Below are 22275 nucleotides of genomic sequence, written 5' to 3'. Positions count from 1 at the left end.
TCTGAAAAAAAATTAATGCAAGTTTTGGCACCAAAATTTAAGTGGTGAATACTAATAGTATTTTATAATAAAAATCTAATGTGGGGATAAGTTCCAAATCAATCCATAATGTTTTGGCCATCCGTCGATTGATTTCTTGACTTTTTAATTTATTTAAATTGAGTCATCGATATGGTAATAGAAGTACTAAGATTTATGTGTAAAATGGGAGAAAATGATATTATAAGTTATAAAACTATTGGAGAGTTTGGTTCCACAACTTCATGATTGATAACACATTGCACATTTATGGTAAGGTTATCTTATCATGGCAAAGTGTTGGGTAAAACAAATATCTCCCTCTCGAGTTGCTAAATGACGTTACTACTAACACGATATTGTGAAGATTTCTCCGGCAAACCACATAGGATAAGTTAAATTGACTTAGGGTTGAGGTTCCATTGATTTATCTATATTTTGTGTTGCTGATTTTGTACCTATGTGGCTCCAAAATAATGACTTTTAAGATATCCTAACATGACACGTTTACTCTACCGTTTCATATCGCTAACTTGACGGTCCACCTCAACAAAACCAACTGACAATAAAAACAAAGCATGCGGAAGGACTAACAGTGGTACATTGACATCTTTTCAACAAAAGAAAGTAAATAGATGGTTTTGACTTTCGGGTAAAAGTTTAAGGACCGCTAGTGACATTAACCCATCAATTTAAAATCACAATAATACATAAAATGAAAAGTAAAATCTTTTAGCTAATCATATCTAAACGGATCACATACCAAATCTTGTTAACACTAATCCGCTAATTTAAACGGGTCGTGTGGGTTGATTTCGTATATGGTGGATTTGACACAAACACAACACGATTATCTATTGTGTCTCGCAAGTTGATACGAAATTAAGCCAAACACGATCAGTCTCAACCTTATACTCGTTGACTTTGTGTCATGATCTAATTGTGTTATTGTCGTATCAAAATTGTTAAGAAAAATGCCTATAGTGTTTTGAAAATAACAAAACATTCTGAGTATACTAACATGTGTAATTGAGTGTGCGGAAGATACTCCCTCTACATACACATATTCATATGTGGATAGTGTTCAAAAAAGGATCCTCTAATGGGTTGGAGTGCTCTACCTCTACTAAGGGTGAACAAGGTATTAGCCCGATGTGTCTATTAGTTGGATGGGACTTAACAGAAGGTGAACAAGCCTAAAACGAGGAGTTCGGTAAAACTTGAAGTACCTGAGTAGAAGGTAAACAAGTATGATAGAATGAGGAGTGCGTGGTGACTAAGATGGACCTATGTAGAAGGTGAACAGTTGAGTAGAACCAAAAAAAAAAGTGAGTATGCTTAGAAGGACAAGTGAGTAAAAGATGAACAGTGAGTTAAAGTGTGACCGTAAATAGACTGGAGGGACCGTGGGTAGAAGCAGCTCTTATCAGACGAGGTGGATGACATGTAACGTGATTCTACCACTTGGATGAGAGGATCCAAACCTCTTTCCAATTTGGTTTGAATTCAAAGTGGTGTCTAATGGGTCGTTACAAGCTTTGGGATTTGCAAAAGTGGACCGGAGATATCATAGTTGTTTACCATACGTGAGCAGGCAACAGAGATGGCAAATTCTTAAGTTAAAGTAGAAGTGTTTGTTTTTGGAAACTATCTCTTTCAAAGCAACAAAGAAAAGTTCAGCTCTTATAAATGACGGAACCAACGCTACTTGTATTTGAGTTTCAAGTGATAATGTGAGGTTTAATAGCTACAAATTCAATTCAAGGGAAGTAGTATAGTTGGGGAAATGAACAATATTAGTCTAACGGTTCAGTTGCTCATCTTTGTTCTATTTTGGTTGATAGAAGCTATGCTTTTCTGATTGTATTCACTATGAAGATCGCTTATATCTATAATTTGGGATGAGAGTAGTAACAATATTGTTAGACATGCTTGTGTATTGATAGTATCATCTATCAGTAACATAACCCCTCTTGAAAATTACTAGTGAATTACAACCTTTTTGGTGACTATTAGTCTGGCAGAGTGAATGTAGTCTCGATATAAATGTATATGTATGCAATATCTGCGGTCTCTTTATTCATCTCATTATTTGCTCGATAGAAGTGTTTGCATATGCTATTATTAAATGTGTCTGTATCTATCGAAGTTTAATTTGAGTTATTCCCCGAAAACTTGTCAAATCACCGTATTCATCCCAGATTGCATTATTAGCCTCAACAAGAACTTGTCACTTCTAAAAAAAAATTACTTAGAGATTTAACTTAATTGAAAATTTCTAGTTCTAAATAGAATCATTACATTGACATGACCTTTTAGATTTCCAATGAATCTAACTCAAAAGAATCTCATTCGAAACCCCAATTATGCAAGTCCGCCAGTCACCTCTACAATGGCTGGAAACCGCTCTTTATACATGTGATGTTCCAGATCCTTGTTCTTTCGTTAGCTTATGCTAGATCTAGCCTATAATCATCGAATAAATGGCCAAAAGCGAATGCAAGACATACCTTTTCAAGTTTGCAGATAGTCTCCCCGTTGATAATGACAATGACGATAGACAAGATCGATCTTGACGTGAAGGCTTTCTCAGAGAACCATCAATGCCGTTTGAGCGGATTGCGTGGTGATCCTTGGAAGGAGAGCGTTAACCCAGAAAACCTTATCCCTACAATGAGACTAGGGTTTCGACTTCGACACAAGGGACGACGAAGGTTCGCCTGTATATAGAGAAGAAGAACTCTCTATATGTGAGATCCACCCCCACGTGGGAGAACGAAAAGATTTATAAAGCGATGAAAAGAGGTAACAAAAAGTGATCGAATATTTCGTGGCCAAAACAACAATAATTCAAATAAATTACCATTTTTTTCCTTTTAGGGATAATATCCAAATTATTCGATGAAAGATATTGAATTTGTTAGTTAAGAATCCTAATCTATTTGACTATTAGATAAGGTTTGGTTTCCTTATTAGATTAGGAATCCATATGAGAATAAGATTTGATCTCTATAAACACAGACTATTATTAGTAAGGCTTAATACCACGACCAACCCCAAACTGGTATATTTGTGACAAATTTACCTCAAACTAATTTTTTTCACCACCAAAAACTTCCAAACTGGTACATTTGTGACAAATTTACCCCTCCGTCAGTTTCCATTAAATTGGATTAATACCGCAAAAATCACAAACCGGTACACTTGTGACAAACGGATAGTATAATTCCAAACCGGTACACCCATCACCTGTTTCATGTCATTCAGCTCAGGAATTTGAAGATAAAATTTAAGAAAAACTAATGGAGGGTAAATTTATCATAGATATATCGGTTTGGGGTTGTTCATGGTATTAACCCTATTATTAATCGTCTCTCTATATAATAAAGCAAATGCCAAAGATTGTTGCAGCCCGAAACTTTTCTCCTGTAAATTCCATTAAATATCCATCACAATAATGGCATCATGTTCAAATTAAAAGAGTGACAAAATCCTAAATGGAAAGTAAATTGAATCTTGTTTCACCAAAAAAGATGAAATACCATTCAAGAATATGGACAGATCGATGAGCGAATCGGCACGGGTTGTAAAGGGTCCTTTGTTGTTTTTGGATAGGAAAGTAAATAATAAGAAATTGGAAAAGTATGAGGGAACAATAGTTATTAGTGATATCGAATAGAGAAAGAAAAGATAGAGGTACAATGTGAGTGTTTATAGCCCACTATCAACGGTTATAGACAATACTTTTGAATTCAAATAAAAAAATAACTTTCTAATCTTATCTACTGTTACGAGAAGTTACTTTGTGCAACGCTTATCTACAAAGAAGTTATTCAACAACAATCACCCACAAAAAATTGCAAAAAATGTAAAATAGCGGCAATAAATATAATCACGCAGCACTTGCGTTTTTGTGTCGATTGCTCCTATCAATGGCTTTGTTGATTAACTCCTAATTTTTTTTTTATGAAGGCTCTTGTCAATAACTTTCAAGATATTGTGGATGACTTTCTTTGCGAGTTGTCAATTTACTTCAAATTGTCAATTGTTCTATCCATTGTTGATCAAACTCTACTTTTATCAACTAAGTTTGATTCTTGTCGAGAATAACCAAAAGTTAGTCATCTTTGCTGGGGCTAACAATACAATTTAGAGGGGTGAATAGGTTGAATGAGAAACTATGAAGATTTTTGCGGAATATCAAACAATCACGAGTGCTGCTGATAACAGATAAACCTAATCGGGTGTGCTAATAATAAAGAGGTAGAAGATAGCACGCTGAGTTTTATAGTGATTCGGCTTTATCCGCAAGCTTACATACACTCCCAAACTAACAGCCTTAACAGCGACTGGATTCCACTAGTAATCAGCAATGCAAGTTACAATTGGCTGGCGCAGTGCCCTTTTACTTGATAGATCACACTATCGGGATACACGATAAGTGCACTTACTCTTGTAAACTTGACTATAAGTTACTACAGTGCTAAACCAAATACAAAGACATATTCATAACAAGAACAAAGACAATTATTAGCCTAGGCTACAATAGCAATATTTCTTATGTCTCTCTCTTTTCTCAACATCACTGCTCCTAATCAAACCCCATGGCCACCTTTCATTCTTGGGAAGAGGGAGGTAGGGAGTCCGATTCCCCATTTTCTCAAGGAGGCTAGAGGTGGGGACGATTAGTTTCAAATGTGGATTTCGACTCTTACGCTCTGCAAAAAGGTAAGGCAAAAGTCTGAGAGTCAGTTGAAAGTTAGAGTAAGACAGACTAAAAAAAAAACACGTTGGACTCTTCAATCTATCGTTAGGAGGTTCTCTATCAATATGGGGATTGCTCCTGCAATCGCCTCACTGACCAAAGCAAACTTCCCTAACAAAGGACTATTGTTGTCTTATCTCTGAAAATTGTCATATGTTTTTCCAGTTTTCAGTTACGGAATCCAATCCTGTAACGGCTAAATGATGTACCATCCACGGTCATCTTTCCGACTCATATTTCACCATCATTAGACCTAATGCATCACTATCACTATCATGCACACACTCTCTCCCGTGCTAATTGTGAGTGACCAGACTAACCATCTTTAGTGATGATACCAACTGAATGACGCACGATGTTAAGACCAATGATCTTTCCATCTTCATCAGTATTAAAGACTTCCAAGAACACTGGCTCAACTAGTCCTTCCAAGCTACCATGAAATACCACTCACATTGGTACTTGTTCTCCTAAACGTCAAAGCCAAATTTCTCGTCTTTGCTAATATGTAAGATCATTGATATTGATTAACCAATTTCACCATCTGCATTCGTCATGGTAAACATTAATACGAAAGATAGTTTGGTGATCATCAAAATATCATAGGAATTTTTCCAACAATTTTTTGGTGTCAACTTATGCCCCATTTTAAAAGATTCAATAATCATTCGATCCTTATAAATTCGATAATCGAGAGCTATCATATGCTCCCTTGTCATCGGCTAATTTGATTTATCCCTATTGAATTGCCTCTTGAATTGCTTTCTTCAACACAACACAATTAGTTGTGTTATGGCTCCATAAATGGTGCCACATGTAATATTGGATAACTTTGCCTTATGTTAAATTATTAGGCCATCCTTAAAGAGTTAACCGACAATTTAATCCAACTTATTGATGTCGAATGAGTAAACTTGAATGTCTTTAGCCCTAACCATTCTTTAATCTTTTATTGTGGCGGCCTTTAAGGATCGACAGATGTAAGGTTTGTCAAGCATCATTTTTGCCACATTTATTTCAATGTTTTCATTCAGGTCAGATTCATACTCTGACTCATAATTTACCATTAAAGTCACATTTTGTGTAAAGCCTTGATGTGGCTCTTTATCTTTGTATTTTAACAATTTCTTATACTTCCGAGTCAATTGAAATAAATCGGCAAAGTCTTGGCCTTCAAATTTTTCTCATTGGTGAAATTTTAACTCATTGAAAGCCAACTTCGTGAATTCTTAATTTGAGAGCAAAGTGAGGCATCTGTTTTTGGTCTTATTAAACCAAGTGATAAACTGATCGATCGATTTACTATTATATAGATAAAGTATAGCCAAACAGCGACCAATACTTTGGGTGTCATTCCATAAAATTGAGAATGGAATTGTCTTTCCATCTCTACCCAATTACACACCGAATTAGGTGCTAAATTAGTATACCAGGTAAAAACAGATTTTGACACAGACAAATGAAATAACTCGAGTCTTAAAAACTCATTTGACCCTACTTCTTCACATTGGGCTATAAATTGAACAATGTGTTCAATGGTCGATTGCTCATCTTAACCAATAAAAATGGCAAAGTCAGGGATTTTGAAACCTCTCGGAAAAATTGATTATCGATCCATTTGGAATGTGGCTTTCTATAAACAAGTATAAGACCCTTGTCTAATTCCAATTGTAGTCGAACTTCTTCGACAAATTGTGTTGGGTTCAATTGTGGATTTAGTTATCCATCTTGCCCCTCAATCAGCGGTGCTGATCTTTCCGAATTATCTACGTTAATGGGCATTTTACGCCTAACAGGAATATTTACATTAGGTGGTACCAATGGAGCCGCCGGCATTACGTTTTCAACATTTGGTAATTAACCAGCCCGTTGCTAGTTTGATTTGCCAAATTATTGTCACCAAATTGATTATTTTGATCAACATTAGCCTAATTTTTGCCTTGACTAGATGATTTGGGACTTTGCATAATTCTTATAGAGGCTTGACTACTGTGACCAACATCATTAGCATCAATAAATGAAGAGGGACATAACTTGTTACCACTAGATTAACTTGGAATGGTAGTAGGAATTTTGGACGATCCTAGCCTCAACAGAACATCATTCAAAGCATTAATGACAATTGGCTTGATCACATCCGACATGTGACTCATGATGTACTTAGCCATACCAATACTGTTCTTCAAGCAATCTTTTTATGGTAGACACCATGCTGGAATTTGGAGCAACATCCCTTAATTGCTCTTCAGTAAGATCCTTGGAAGATCACCCCTTCTAGCGGCTGTAGATTCTGAAAGTGCAGCAACATCATTTCCAGTTTATACAAGATTGTTATTGCCAACAGCATTATCGGACTCTTGTTGATTTCTGGCTTTTACTATCGTATTCTCCTCGAATCAATTAAATGTGTCCTACCAAGCATGCCAAAAAGAAGTTTCACTAAAAATGATGAAATATCTTTCAAGAATAAGAATGAAACGATGAGTAAACTAACAAAGGTTATGAAGAGTCCTTTGTTGATTATTGACTAAAAAGTAAATGATAAGAAATGGAAAAGTACGACACTAGGAACAATCATTGATAGCGATATAAAATACTAAATAGTAGAGATAAAAGATAAATTTGCAACAACGTTGAATTCTTTGACTGATTGGGGATCTTTTACAAAGAGTACAATGTGGTTAGATATAGCCCACTAACAACGGTCAAAAATAACAGTTTTTGAATTCCAATTAACAAATAACTTAATCTTATAAGCTTACGCCGCACAACACTTATCTACAAAGAGGTTATTCAACAACACTTATCCACAAGAAATTACAAAGATGCTAAAATAGCGGCAATATACATAACCACCCAGAAAGTAAGTGTTTGTGTTGATGACCCGTTGTTGAAGACTTTGTCAATTAACTTTCTAAATCTTGATTAAGGTTCTCGTCAATAAATGTTGTAGATGACTTACTTGGCGAGTTATCGATTCCTTTTAAGTTATCAATTGTTCTGTTCCTTGTTAACTAAACTTTACTTTCATCGACTAAATCTCATACTTTTTTTATAATAACCAAAAGTTTGTCATTTTTGGGTTTAAACTAATTTCTAGCAGTTTGAATCACAATTCCTTAAATCTATGACACTTTCCTAATTTAAACTTTAGTGTTTCTTATCTTTGATAAGTTAATCTTTCTGATTTTATAAGAATTCAAATCCATCTCCCTACAGGACATCAAATTAAAAAAAAAACATTTTTCATCTATGAATTTACCCAAATCTAATTTTTTGACTACCAAAAATCCTAAACTGGTACACTTGTGACAAATTTACCCCAAACTAATTTTTTGACCACCAAAAACCCCAAACTGGTATACTTGTGGCAAATTTACTTTTCGTTAAATTGGATTAATATCAAGAAAAATCACAAACTGTTAAATCTATAACAAACAGAGGGGTAAAACCCTAAATTGGCCCACCCGTCAATTGCCACGTGTCATCCAACTTAGCAATTTGACAGTAAAATTTAATGAAAACTAACGAGAATAAATTTATCACAGGTGTACCAGTTTAGAGTTTTTCATGGTATTAACTCTAAATTTAACTTTGTAATTTCTCTCACATACTAAACGTATGCTCTTTTGCCAGTAATTACAGATTGAGTATTGTCATGAAATGAAAATAAGGAATTACAAATCTTGCAATTCAAATCTAAAGGGAGAAGAAGAAATTACCAAAGGAATTAATGAGGAACAATATTAGTACAAAAAATTAAAGCGATTCGATTTGAGTGTCGATACTTAATCCACAGGGAGAGCCAACCATTACCAAATCCATTATGAATCCAAAGAATATATAATTTACAATTTCTCAAGTCTTTTCCAGCTCTAGAATACACCCAAAGCAAAAGGCGTTATCTCACAATCTCTCACGAATAAGTCACTCAGAAAACTTACAAAGAGAAACCATAACACTGCTCTTACTTACTCTTATGTGTAATAATCGAGTAGAATATAAATATAATATTTGTATCCACAGTGGGAAACCCCTTTCGAGAAGCCTAGGGGTATCAATGGTTCGGTTCCGTTCGATTTTCCTAAAAATCGAACCGAACCGAACCATTTAGACGTGTGCTTGCTCTAAATCAAAAGGCAACATGAACCAATCTGATCGGAACCGAAAAATGCATTTCGGTTCCAATCGGTTTTCGATTTTCCTCTATTTCATTTTTTCTGCGCTTCCTCCGTAACGATCTGTCCAATGAATGTTCTCTTCCCCCTTCTCTCTCTCTCTCTCTGGGTAGATTCTTCACTAGTTGAGTAGCGAAATTTGCAGCTTTTGAGCTGAATCTCGTCCGATTTATGGAGTGAGTCGAGTCTTGTGAGAAATGGGTGCCGGAGCTTCTTGCTCATCGAGTTCAGATTCGGAGTCCACGGCGAGGCTCCTGGGGTCGACGACAATCGGGAAGGTCAGAATATACGCCGCCGATCCAGCGATAATCAAGGCACTGGTGGACACCGGCGTCGGGATCGTGATCGGGGCGGCCAACGGCGACATACCGTCGCTGGCCTCCGATCCCGGCACGGTCGCTCAGTGGGTCGGCTCCAACATCCTCCCGCTTTGTCCCGCCAGCAACATCACCCCTCGTCACGGGGGGCCTCGGACGTGGGAGACGGCGGCGGGGACGGGGGCGACGGGGGGAGGCGGCGGGGTCGTGGGGAGACGGGGCGTAAGCCGGTGGGGTGGTTGCCGCGATCGAGGAAGGCGACGGGGACGCCTTGGGCGAGGCAAAGGGCGAGGGCGACTTGGACGGGGCGTGGGCTGGCGACGAGGCCACCGCCAAGCCGACGAGGAGGACCGCCGTTGTGGCCAGAGTGAGCAACGCACTCGAGCCAGCCATGCGAGAAGAGCGAGAGAGAGAGAGAGAGAGAGAAGAGTGAGAGAGAGGAGAGTTGCAAAGATAGAGGAAGAAAGAGAAAAGGAGAGAGAGAGAGAGAAAAGTCAGAGAGAGGAGAGTTGCGAAGATAGAGGAAGAGAGAGAGAAAGAGAAAAGTGAGTGAGAAGGGAGAGAATAGATCAGAAAAGGGAAAGAGAAATCAGTGAGTGAGGGAAGAGAGAGCAGCGTACGAGGAGGGAAGAAAAAAGAAGAGGAAACCGAATTCGATCCGAACCGAAACCGAATCATCAACAAACCAATTTTTTTTTATTTATTATCCGAACCGAAACCGAAAATGCATGAATTTTCGGTTTCGGTTCGGTTCAGTTTAATTTCGGTTTCGATTCGATTTTCGGATTCGGTTTTTGACACCCCTAGAGAAACCTATTAAAAAAACCAGTCAAAATAGGAAATTTGCTAAAATTAGGAGGGATACTTCCATTGAATTTAAATTCAAGACATATTCTAACACATTCCTTTCTTCTCCCTCTATCGCCGGAGATCGGTGACCGGCGGAGAAACAATAAAAAAGAAAAAAAATTATTAAATTCAAGATCAACAAAGAATTGTTGGTAAGCAACTCAGATGAACGTTAGAAGAAAGAAAATATTAATCTCAATTTGAGTGATTACCAACTTTTCTCCAATCAATTGAGACTCTTTTTACAATTTCAACTCTTATTCAACTTAATTACCAATATTCATTTGGTTTTTTGTTTTAAATTATCAACTTCTTTTATTTCTTACAAAAAAATATTTTCTTATCTTTTTGTAACTTTTCTATACCTTTCTTAGCAATGCTTTAAATTTACCTTCTATTATATGATATTACCAACCTTTTATATAACTTAGTAACTTTTATTCAATTAAGTCATCAACTTGTTTTAAATAACCAACTCTCATTCGAGTTTGCTCCCAACATTTATTTGAATTTTTTTTAATTTACTAATTTTTCTATTGATTTATAACTATTTACCTTACTTACCAACCCTTTTTTTACTATTAAATTACCATCTAAACTTTGCATTACAAACTCTTATTTGAGTTTGTTACCACCATTTATTTGCTTTTTAAAATTACCAACTTCTCTTATTTTTTATGAGAAAAAAATAAATTATTATTTACCAACTTTTATTTAAATTTCTTATCAACATTTTAAATCTATCAATTATTATATGAGATTAGCAAACTTTATTTGGTGACTTACCAACTCTATTGCCAATAAGGTAACCCAATTGAAAAGTAGATAAATTAAAATAATAAATGTTGGTAATAATTAAAATGAGAATCGATAGTCTAAAACTAACAATTAAAAGTTGGTGAGTAACTCCAATGAGAATGGTAATTCAAAATCAGTTTGGTAAGTTAATATGACAAAAGTTGGCAAATCGGTACAATTGAGATTGGTAATTTTATATAAGAGTTTGTAAATTCAAAACGTTGGTAAGTTATGCAAATAAAAATTTGTAAGTTAGAATAAAGATTGCTAAGTTGTGAACTATCAAAAAGAGTTTGTGATTTGAAAAATATGTTGGTAAACAACAAACAAGTTACCTAAAACAATCACTAGCCATTGGTAATACCAACAGTTTTTTGACACTTTTCAACACTTACTGAAATTTACCGGCACCGAAAAATTTCCATAAACTTTCACACATAACAATAGGATTCTATTGATGAAGAAGATGGTTAGATTTGTTAAGTGAAGCTTTTCTGTGAAAGCTACTCAGTTTGACGAAAAATATGAATACATGAGAAGGACGTGAATCACTTATCCCGCACGGTACAATCTTTGGTGTTTTAATAAATTTCGACAATTAGTTTATGATGAGATTTTTATCAACTATTGAGATTTGTTTGAGGCACAGAACGAAGTACCATGCAAAGCAGAGCATTTTCACCCGGAGAGCGACGAGGTCAACCATCCTTTTGAAGAGATCTTGAAAATCTCTATGTGTGAGTATGCATGCATGAGATATCCTAAAACATCCTAATCTTGACAATACATAGTCAAGGGAAGGAAAGAAAGAACGAACTTCATATATCAAATCAAAACCAAACTATGGACTCTGCTTTATAGTATGGCATCATCCTGTCTATTGCCAGAGTCATCAATGAGCAAAGAATGTACATTTAGATCATGGAGGGAAAAAAAGGTCGAAAATTTACTTATCTTCTCGATCGGATCTCTCTTTCTCTGTTTGCTCTGTTTCCGACTGCATCCCTTGCTCGTATGCGAACTGAGTAATCAAAGCCACTAGAATCGCCCCGAGGACTGCAACTTTTCTCCAATCGGGCGAGGAAGAGATGAAAGAGTCTGCGATCCCGGCAACCAAGATGCCAATCAGCACAAGGTAGATGTTCCTTCGGATTTTTGACCCGGTGCTCTGTTTCGCGACGTCTTGGATCTTCTTCACCTCCTCCTTGGCTTTCGCCTTCTCGACCGGCTTCTTCTGGGTGAGGCTTTTGAAGAAGAGCCCCTCATTGCGGTCCTTCTCGACCTGTCCCTCGAATTCTGCCAACTTGTTGTCGCTCTCCTCGATCTCCATTTTGTTGAGCTCCATGGATTCTTCAAATGCTTGCATTCTGCTCTCTATGTTCTCCATTATCTGCCAATAATACGTGTAAAGGAAGATATACATGCGCTTCCAAAAGGATACCCGAAAAATTATGTTTCTCCTTGTAAACATGACGTACCACAATGAAAGCAATATCAAAAAATATCTCCTTACTAGAAAAGGTGCACCCAACCGCGTGCATACAAAAAATTAACATTTAAAAGATTTTGCAAGATCAACTTATTATAAATTTTTAAATTACTAACTAATGAAAAAGATATTATTTACATAATACGGAGAAACTATACATGTACATACGTAAAGAGAAAAAAAACATTAGAAGTGACACCGATGACGTGATATAACCAACCAATCGGCATTACCGATTACCGACACGCTATCAATCTCCTCATACTTGACAGCATCGTGTATATACATCTCACTTGTGATTGGCCAATTGCACCCCACGTCTTTATTACGTGATATATCCGTCATAAAAAATACTTCTTTCTAGACGGAGGGTGCAAAAGATCACCATTGTTTCTTACGTTAGCCCGAAAGTTTATTATGCAACAGTAGTATGCTTAGCATATAAATTAATTCCAAGCGTGATATCATAATATCAAGTAAAACTGCAAAAATGTAGTACCAACCGATATTCTTTTTGCCTTTTCGCAAATTAGAAGGCAGCATTAGAAAAAGAAAAAACCAATTTCGAAATGTTCTTTTTTTATATTTTCCACTTCGACCAATCGCACTCTCTTATCCCAATATCTAATCGGATCTGGAAAAATCATGAGGATGAACAGACCCGGTTACCCGCTTCGTCGAGGCCTCGGAGCGCGTCCTCCCCGATCTTGTCGAACTCGGCGCCGGCCTCCTCGCCGAACTGGGTCAGGTACGCCGACCGCTCGTCCAGGTAATCGGTGAGCCGGACCTTCCGCGCCTGGAGCATCGCGATCCGGGCCAGCAGATCCTGCTTCCGGGCGTCGCCCTCCGGCGGCGGCGGCGGGGGAGGGGGGCCGGAGGAGGAGGAGGAGCCGTCGTGCTTGCACCTGCACAGGGAGAGGGTCGGGCGCTTCTTCTTGGGGTTGGGGTTGGAGGGGAGGAAGGCGGAGGGGTCGGTGGGGGAGAAGGAGATGTGCAGGGTTTTGAGTGCGATCATCGTTTCGAAAATCTTTCCTTCGGTTGGAAAAATGGGGAAGGAGAAGAAGGAGAAGAAGAAGAAGAAGAAGAAGAAAGGATTTTTCTTTCTTGTCATTTTCTGGGACAGTTTTTGGACCTCTCGTTCTTGTGCTGCATTATCTCATTCTTACGTGCTGCCTAGTTATAATATTATTATTAGTCCACATGGTGAGTAATAATAACTCATGAGCTACGATAAATGTCGTTATATCTTAGGCCTTCCGTCAAATTGCTCAATTGGACCAATGGGACATATCGCTTTTTGACCTGATTAATTTCACATAATTACGGAGAGAGACTCTCGCCAAAGACGGCTTTTCCCGTTTTGCTAACGACAATCTAAAACCTAATTAGTAGAAGGCAAGGGTTCTGAACATTAGTCATGATAATGAACTCGATTATATATGAGGTTCAAATGTTTGGAAATCTTATTTAAGGTTTCAGATTTCACCTACTTAGATTATGAAATTTACCCTTCGAAACAGGTTCCTCAATTTATGGAACCTGAAACCTACTTTGCATACCTTTTATAGGTTAGGTTCCCATCGGTAAGGTTCTCATATTTCAATTTCTATCCTGTAACATACTCACCCCTACTTTGTATCCCTGATTTCAAAAACTACCGCTTAACATCCTAGGCTACCAAGAGTAATAATATTCCAATAGCCTTCTTTCACATCTAAGCCCCAAGCGCCTATCTCTAATCTCCCCTCGTCCTACCACCACAAGCCTTCATCTCATTTAAGGAAAGCTCAAATACTGTTTGAACCAAACAAGTGCAAAGACAACTTTCAATTTTGAGTAAGAGTCACACAGACCACTTATGTCGTTACTCTCTAAGGGTGTATTTGTTTCGTGAAAAATAAACATTTCGGAATATCCAAAACATAATCGTTTGTATCTCTTCCAAAAATGACGAACGAAATTTTTTTTCATCATTTACAAAAGTTTTAGACAAATTATTATCGATAATGAAAATATATTTGGTTAACTAATTATTTTAGTTGATACAAGCCATCATTTTTTAGAAAATGTTTTTCAAATAACCCATTTTCTGCGAAACAAACGGACTCTTAAGTTACTATTTAGCAAGCCAGTGGAAGAAGTCATTATGAAGATAAGCTAGGTACTCTTACCAAACAGCTGTTAGGACAATGGAATAGGAGCCAGAATCACAATGCGTTGCGCGCTCCATTACCTCCGAGCAAACGCAATCGGTGAAGCTTGATCGAGAATTGAGCAACCAAGTAATGAACAATGTCCAAGAGAAACTAATCTTATATGTGACAGAGAAGGAAAAGGCAGAATCTAATAGAAGAATCAACAACTTGCTGTCCAAAACACACCGAGGGAATCAACACATTTACAAACTACAAGCACATCATCATGTATGCCAGACGCAAGACACTGAAATTTAACTCCAAAGCAGAGGGAAGATAAATAACCAAATTGTGCAGCATCACAGAAACCGGGCTCTGTCAATGAGCAACACCTGTCGCTTTCTTGTATGTATACCACTTTGCAATCCAGAGATAGACCAAGAAGTTGATCAGGCTCAGAATCGCCAAGAGCCAGTAGAAGTAGTCGAGATGACCCCAGTTCAGATTATCAGGAATCCATCCAAGCTTTCCGTTTTGAGTGGTCACTTTAGTCACGATGGTCACAAGAAGAGTGCACAGGTAATTTCCCAATGCCACGGTAGTAAGAGAGAGAGCAGAGCACAAGCTTCTCATTGCATCTGGTGCCTGGTCATAGAAAAACTCCAACTGCCCGATAAAAGTAAAAACCTCGGCACAACCCACGAGAAAGTACTGAGGGACCTGCCAGAATATCGACATGGGGATGTACTCAAGATCGTAGTAGTTGTTCCTCTTGACAATGGCGAGACGGATGACTTCCAAAACCCCTGCAACAACCATGGCGATGATAGAAATTACAAGGCCTATGCCCATCCGCTGCAGCTGAGTGAACCCGCGTTCCTTGCCAGTGAATTTCCTGGCATAGGGGACGATAACTCGGTCATATACAGGAGCCCAGAAGACGACACTCAAAGTGTCAAAGAGAGAGAGGGAAGCCGATGGGATCTTGAAGTGTGGTCCCATGTGCTGGTCCAAAGTGTTGCCTTGAATAACAAACATCGTGCTCATCTGGCTGTACACAGTCGAAAAGACTATTCCAGATGCCCATACTGGAAGCAACCTGACGATTGATTTAAGCTCCTCCACTTGTGTGACCGTGCAAAGATGCCAGGGATCTGTGTTCCCCTTTATGTTATCGGTTGGGATCTCAACAGCGGCCTTATCAAAGAACCTGCAATTTGGAATTGATTAGCAACCATGGGTTAAACTATCTACGATCGTCAGCATGTTATAAGCCTTCTAAAGCTGATTGTGTCAATCTACTACAAATTAAAATGCCCAGTTATAGTTCAGCATTGTAATTGTAAGGCATAAGTAGGAGGTAAAAGTGTGCCCAGAAGCATAAGTCACAAACACATCCCAACTTTTTTTATGTGAGACGAGCCAAACAGCTTCTCACGCCACCTATGGTATCGGAAAAGGAGCATCAAATTGTAAACTGTGGAACGTACTAAAAAGAAGAGATATTTGCTTCTATATGTGGTAGGAGACTGCAAGATGCAACAACAGCGACTCACTTGTGCAATCCATATCCTTCGCAGGGACATTTCTCTGTAATTAACTATCCAAATCTATTAGGAATTTGTCCTACTCGCTAAGCTTCAACGTTCATTATTTCGTGGATACATATCCTAACAGAGACCACTGGTAAATCTGGCATAAATAAATGATGATGTGTACAAATTCCCAGAAAAATCTTCGAAATATTTTGAACCTAAAGAAATCAGGGGAGTTAGAAACTTACTGCAACTCGTCCGTGTGCTCAAGCTTGCGACTTCCTTTGATAGTGCCTTCTGCATCTGCTGTCTCGTGTAGATGAGTCTTGTCAGCTGGAACTTCAACATTCATTTTTCTGAAGGATGCGACTATTACCTGAGCAATCCTTGTGAGGGGACTGCCTCCAGGTTTCTGTATCCTGTACAACCGGGTACCAGAGAAGAAAAATACAATTGCAATGGCCATTGCAACTGCTGGGATTCCAAATCCCCATCCCCAACCAACATTCATTTGAATCCACACCAAGACCGAGGATGCAATAAGTGCGCCGATGTTGATCGACAAATAAAACCAATTAAAGAACGAACTCTTCTTCTTCCTCTCAGCTTCATCCGTTTCATCGAATTGATCGGCACCAAAGGATGAAACACAAGGCTTGATTCCACCAGTGCCAAGAGCAATCAAATACAGTGCCACAAAGCATGCTGCAGTTTGGGATGTTGAAGGATGGCACTTATCATTTTCACAGGAAGGCTTTAGTCCAGGAACAGAAGCAGATAATGTCAACAGCGTCATCCCCTGCAGAAGAGTTAGAAGATCCATCTTTTTTAAAACTCTGTCAAAAGAAGGGGAAAAGGAATACGTAAAGATGCTTCATATATCTCAGCCTTCATCATCTATACAAGTCTCCCAAATAATCTAGCCATCCATCTGAACACGATTCCAAGTTATTCTCCCAATCAAAGGAGCAGAGATGCTCGATCAAAAGACACCATCACAGACACTGGATGCATTTCGATTGACCTTGATACGACTAGAAGGAAAAGAAGAAAAGCCATTATAGTCTATAAAGAGTGAATTAGTAGTAAATCTTCAATATCAGATTCTTTTTTGTTTCAACTGCAAGACCTATACCAAATCTTAGAGTCTGTTTTTTTCTTTTGCTAAGAAAATCTTCCTGGTCTTCTTTGGGCAGAAGAAATATTCATGCTTGCGACATCTAATTGGGACCATAATTATCCAGTTGATTCTGAGACAAAGACACGCATGCATCGAAATGCTTCCTATTTGTAGTGCAGTCATCTGAGAACACTCACAATAGCATTCATAATCTTGGCCATGCTTACCAGAACGTAAACCACTGAAAAGATAGCTATTGTCCAATATCGTCCCAAGTATGAATCCGCTAGAAAGGCTCCGATCAGCGGAGTAATGTAGCAGGTCCCTGACCAATTGGTAACATTATTTGATGCTGCAACACTACCCTGGTTCAGGCGAATTTTGAGATAGTTCACCAAATTGGTGCCCATGCCATAGTATGCCAACCTTTCACAGCCTTCGTTTCCTGATGGAAGAATCTTTGTTAGAATATAACACTCTCAAGGTCATGCAGTTCCTGACACGAGGAATCCAACAACCAATCTAATATATGGAATGTTAAAGATGGACATATAGCGCCTCTAAACCATACCCAGAATAAAGCGGCACGACTTCCAGTTCCCAGTTTTCGTCTTATCGGCAGGATCACCACGGATGGTCACCGTCCCATCTTTTGTGTAAATATCCTCTTCGGCCATGATATCCTCTCGATACCCTATGTAACTTCAAAAGAACCACCCGAAAACTCAGCAAGTCAACATCTCGGTAAGCAGGTCGATCTAAAACAGATCATGTCAAGACTCTGGAATCAATAATTTCTCATCGAACAGGAATAGTTATCAGTAGAATGCTACTTCTATTCGGAAAAGCCAAGAAATATTTCATGTTACTAGTGCCTGTGGTGTCTTTCAACATCAACTACGGCACGTGTTTCGAATCTCATCCAGGAATGAGTAGTCCACAGGGACGAGACCAGAGCATTCCTAAACAGGGCGCCACCCTAACTTTATCATCCACAGAGGAAGACCAAAGAATAATCCATTAAACAATCATATCCTCCCAAGAAAGAATAGTAAATTAAAGAATCAGATCCTCCCAATTCAAAAAAATATATCTTTTTAACTTTATTCCATGCACTACAAGCACCACGTTCATGAAGATCGCATCATGGGATTCCTCAATACTTCAATTCAACATGTTTTCAGTGTCGAATCCTGTCCCACAGAACAATTCAGCATGACCAAAAAAACCAACAAAATTTGAGAAATTTCAGGCGATCGGCTCCTGCAACCCTCGTTCGAGAGATAACACCACCGCTTTACAAAATAAGCTGGCGATTAGCCGCAAACCGCACCCTCATATATTTGCAGACACGCGCAAACAACCTAAGCATTCTTCAGACGATCGGCGACAAGCTAAAACCGTCCGAAAAGAACATCCGCACGTCGACGTCGCCACGGTCGGAACAGCAGGAAATCACTACTTTCCACAGCTCGCAAACGTTAGCAGCGACGCAAGAACGGAAGCCGGCGAACGTATTCGAAGCAGGTAAAGAACAGAGAACAACACGCACGCACGCACAGAGACGCCATGGACGCACCTCGATTTCGAACGGAGAACGAGGCCGATTCAGTCACCGGCGACGACCGGAAGAGCTCCGGCGTTCCCCACGCACGAGGAGAGGAAGAAGAAGAAGAAGACGACGACGACGAGAGAACCGAGGCAGTGATCTCAGACCGTGTGTACCTCACGTAAAAAGCGGCTTTATAGTTTCGATACTTTTGGGTTATTGCTAGCAAGCCCTCACAATGTACGTTATTTGCAGATTCCTCCCCGGGAATTATTCGGTATTTGTTTACCCGCCCGATTCGGGGGCAGGAATCTGCGGTTTGGTCATGACAAAAAAACATGTGAATCTTGAATCTTTTCGCTTTCTTGGTTAACTTTTTCTTCTTATTTTTTGCACGTTTAAGTCAACCCCTACTCATGCGAGCGCCACGTCGAAAAAAGCCAAGTTTATTCTTGGGGCACACGGTATTTGTTGCGATATCCCACGTCGCTTGATTTTGTGAGATTTAAAAACCCGTTCATTTCGCATAAAATGAATTCTCTGTAAAAATATTTCCATGGTTCACAAAAATATTTAAACTTAAATTGTTGTCAATAATAAAAGTGTTTTTTTGTTGACTAATTATTTTAAATGGTATAAGTAATTATTCTAAATCATTCATTTTATGCAAAATAACTGAAACCTTATATATTCTTTTCATACATGTCATTTCCATCCATCTATAAAAGGGTTAGACTTTCTAACATTGTATCTTGGGTGCTACTCCTACTTTATTTGTCGAGTGCATGTCATTCATCATGTTATTTCTAATCCGGCTAATATCTCGCATTGCTTGACTATGGAATGCATATGCTCTTTATATATATATATATATATATAGTCTCTTTCGACCTATAAATTTAAAATTTTCGAGTCGGACTTTCGAGCAAAATTAGTCATAAATTCCGGGCGGCAATTGCGAATTTGCTGGGCCAAAAGCGCAAATACCAGAGAATAAAAGCCCTTGAGAGAAAACCAGTAAAGTGAATTTGGTAAATTTAGGTGGGCATTCTCTGGAGTAATTATGAATCCAACTCATTGCCCAGATTTATTGCCCTCGTATGTTGTTTGCAGAAAACGAGGATCTGAGATTCTGAACGTGGACTCTTTAGCTGGCACGATCCGGATCCTCAATGCCGTTTGTGTCTTTGTTGTACATGGAAAAACAGACACGACCTATTTAGGTCAATAACGACATATTTGGACCCGACAGTTCATAAGGAGCTGTCGTTTATCCTTTATATAGATGCTGCGGAATTATATATGTATTCCAAACATCGACCGGGTAGAATCACAGCCGTTGAATTTTGTAAAAATTTGCGTAAATTCAATTAGGTAACCACTTTTGACCAAAATATATATAGGTAATCACTTTGAATTCGAATAGAACGAATGTGCACACCCGAGCGCACCTAACCCGAGTAATTAATGTAGCAAGTGATTTTATGTTCGTGCAAAGATGTAAGCAATTGATTGCGATTGACGATCGTCGTATTATTATTGTTAATTAATCTAATTCCTCATCATGACCATGATAGTTTTATTAATAAATTCATGTCCCGTTCGAGCTGTACTCTTTTATTATGTCAAGGACCATTGGTATCCGATATTTTGAACAATACTGGTTATGGATTTTTAATAATAAAGAAAATAAAATGACTCGAAATATTTATATTCGGATTTAAAAAAAAAGAAGAAGTTAAGCGGGTGTCACCAAAGTTTAGAAAAGGCTCTTAATTTTTGGTGTTTGTGTTTATTAAAAAGTTTATAAATGAGGGGTGTAATAAATTAAAATATCTAGACCTTTTAACTTTACTATTAACCATTAATAGGCAGAAGAAAAATATATAGTGACTTGGTCATGTGTGATGTGCAAACCACGTGGCTCAAGGCACTCAGATGGTGGGTGTCTTCATATCTCGCACCGGGTTAATTTAATTACGATCTTATATAAGAGTGTTTTCAAAACACTTGTTACCCATACTTAATAGTAAAGATTTTCATTTTCAATGTTCGAGTGTGCACGACACAAGAAAAAATAGTGTTTCGAAAATGATGCAATTTTTTTATGAAGATGTTTAAGGACATTTGTTAATAATATTCATTTTACTAGGAGGCGATGGTATAGGAAATTAAATATGATGGTAGTTTGTTTTACTATCAACCTTTAATTGCTGGGAGAGGGAATCCCGCGCAAATCCTCTGGGATGGGGAATCTCAATTCCTGAAATGGAAGTCAACTTATATATATTTATTTCTCAGATTATTTTTGGCTCAAGCTGGTATATCTATTTATATATGTAGAGGACAGAATGTCAAATCAATGTTCAAAATTAGTTAGCAAAGTTTGATTTATGTTCAACAAAAAGAAAAAAAGATTGATGGATTTCCAAGTGAACCTTAGGACATCGATGTCGATTCAATTTCTCACGTCATCGAGTAAATTTCAAGCTCGTATCACGTCTTAATGGACATGTTGGGATTCTTTGAGAACCTGACTAATCCCTATTGAGCACAACAATCCACCCGTGCCGCACACATAGGTTTGTACTTTCAGAGTTGCGCCAAAAGAATGCGCATGCGTAGTAATCTGAATTCAAATTTTACGCGAGGAGGGTAAACACGCTTATCGTTAAGCAACCCCTTGAGTCGTGTCACGTCTTACTTAATTTCATGAAATCGGTGAGTATTCCATGAACTCGAAACCTCTAGTTTCCTAGTCATAAAAAAATGGGAGATTGGATAGATCTTCGATTTGTAATGTACACCCATTGAATTAAATGCGTGGCTCATAAAATGGTGGTGAATCGATTTTCCTACTCAGAAGGTTCAATTAGCTGAACTAGGGATCGATCTACTTTGGCGATGAAACTCTCCAAACTAGTTTCAACATTTACAAACATCTTTTTTACTTGAGTAGTTTAAAAAAATAGAGTTAATATCATGGAAAACCTCAAACCGGTACACTCGTGACAAATTTACCCCAAACTAATTTTTTGACAACGAAAAACCCAAAACCGGTACACACGTGATAAATTTACCAAAAACTAATTTTTTTGACCACAAAAAACCCTAAACTAGTACATCTGTGATAATTTTACCATATGTTAATTTTCGTTAAATTTTACCGTCAAATTTATAAATTGAATGACACGTGACAATTGACGGGTGTACCACTTTGGGGTTTTACCCTCCATTTGTCACACATTTTGTGGCTTTTCGTTATATTAATCCAATTTAACGGAAGGTAAATTTATCACAAATGTACTAATTTGGGATTTTTTGTGGTCAAAAAATTAATTTGAGGTAAATCTATCATAGGTGTACCAATTTGGGATATTTTATGTTCAAAAAATTAATTTGAAGTAAATTTTTCATAAGTGTATCAGTTTGGGGTTTTTCGTAATATTAACCCAAAAAAATAAAATGGTCACTTCTTAATAAGAGTTCTACGACACTTGTTAAGTAACTAAATAAGGAATA

General features: G+C 37.9%; 3 protein-coding genes across 4 annotated transcripts in view; all 3 read right to left on the bottom strand.

The window, feature by feature from the left end:
• Positions 1–18910, bottom strand: part of LOC130139579 (protein NRT1/ PTR FAMILY 8.1-like) — an 84975-nt gene extending 66065 nt beyond the window's left edge. Inside the window, exon 1 of one of the 2 annotated variants that reach the window (XM_056316822.1) lies at positions 18784–18910. The gene's annotated coding sequence lies outside the window, so the exon portion shown is untranslated. The remainder of the gene's footprint in view (positions 1–18783) is intronic. The other variant, XM_056316824.1, reaches the window with a different exon arrangement.
• On the bottom strand, positions 11727–13496 carry LOC115662257 (uncharacterized). The gene is made up of 2 exons (XM_030584421.2): positions 13076–13496; positions 11727–12315 (listed from the first exon to the last, which is right to left on the bottom strand). Exons 1-2 carry the CDS (start codon positions 13427–13429, stop codon positions 11872–11874), a joined length of 798 nt encoding a protein of 265 aa, XP_030440281.2. The 5' UTR covers positions 13430–13496; the 3' UTR covers positions 11727–11871.
• Positions 14744–18801, bottom strand: LOC115662259 (protein NRT1/ PTR FAMILY 8.1-like). The gene is made up of 5 exons (XM_030584423.2): positions 18784–18801; positions 17776–17906; positions 17432–17649; positions 16333–16883; positions 14744–15759 (listed from the first exon to the last, which is right to left on the bottom strand). Exons 2-5 carry the CDS (start codon positions 17879–17881, stop codon positions 14928–14930), a joined length of 1707 nt encoding a protein of 568 aa, XP_030440283.1. The 5' UTR covers positions 17882–17906; positions 18784–18801; the 3' UTR covers positions 14744–14927.
• Positions 18911–22275: the final 3365 nt, after the last annotated feature.

The sequence above is a fragment of the Syzygium oleosum genome, unplaced genomic scaffold (assembly GCF_021117445.2).
Source record: "Syzygium oleosum isolate NSW1041296 unplaced genomic scaffold, Sole_v2.1 Sole_v2.12, whole genome shotgun sequence".
In the NCBI taxonomy this organism is placed as follows: Eukaryota; Viridiplantae; Streptophyta; class Magnoliopsida; order Myrtales; family Myrtaceae; genus Syzygium; species Syzygium oleosum.
The sequence above is the reverse complement of the archived record's forward strand: the minus strand, read 5'-3'. Positions and strand labels throughout refer to the sequence as shown.

Bases quoted from the DNA above. Each gene is read 5' to 3' on its own strand.
- LOC115662257 (XM_030584421.2), bottom strand. From the start codon at position 13,429: ATGATCGCACTCAAAACCCTGCACATCTCCTTCTCCCCCACCGACCCC. The intron at 12,316-13,075 runs GTCTGTTCATCC...TATTATTGGCAG, and splicing joins TCGACGAAGCGGGTAACCGG to ATAATGGAGAACATAGAGAG.
- LOC115662259 (XM_030584423.2), bottom strand. From the start codon at position 17,881: ATGGCCGAAGAGGATATTTACACAAAAGATGGGACGGTGACCATCCGT. The intron at 17,650-17,775 runs GTATGGTTTAGA...TTCTTCCATCAG, and splicing joins GTCGTGCCGCTTTATTCTGG to GAAACGAAGGCTGTGAAAGG. The intron at 15,760-16,332 runs GTAAGTTTCTAA...TCCAAATTGCAG, and splicing joins GAGCACACGGACGAGTTGCA to GTTCTTTGATAAGGCCGCTG.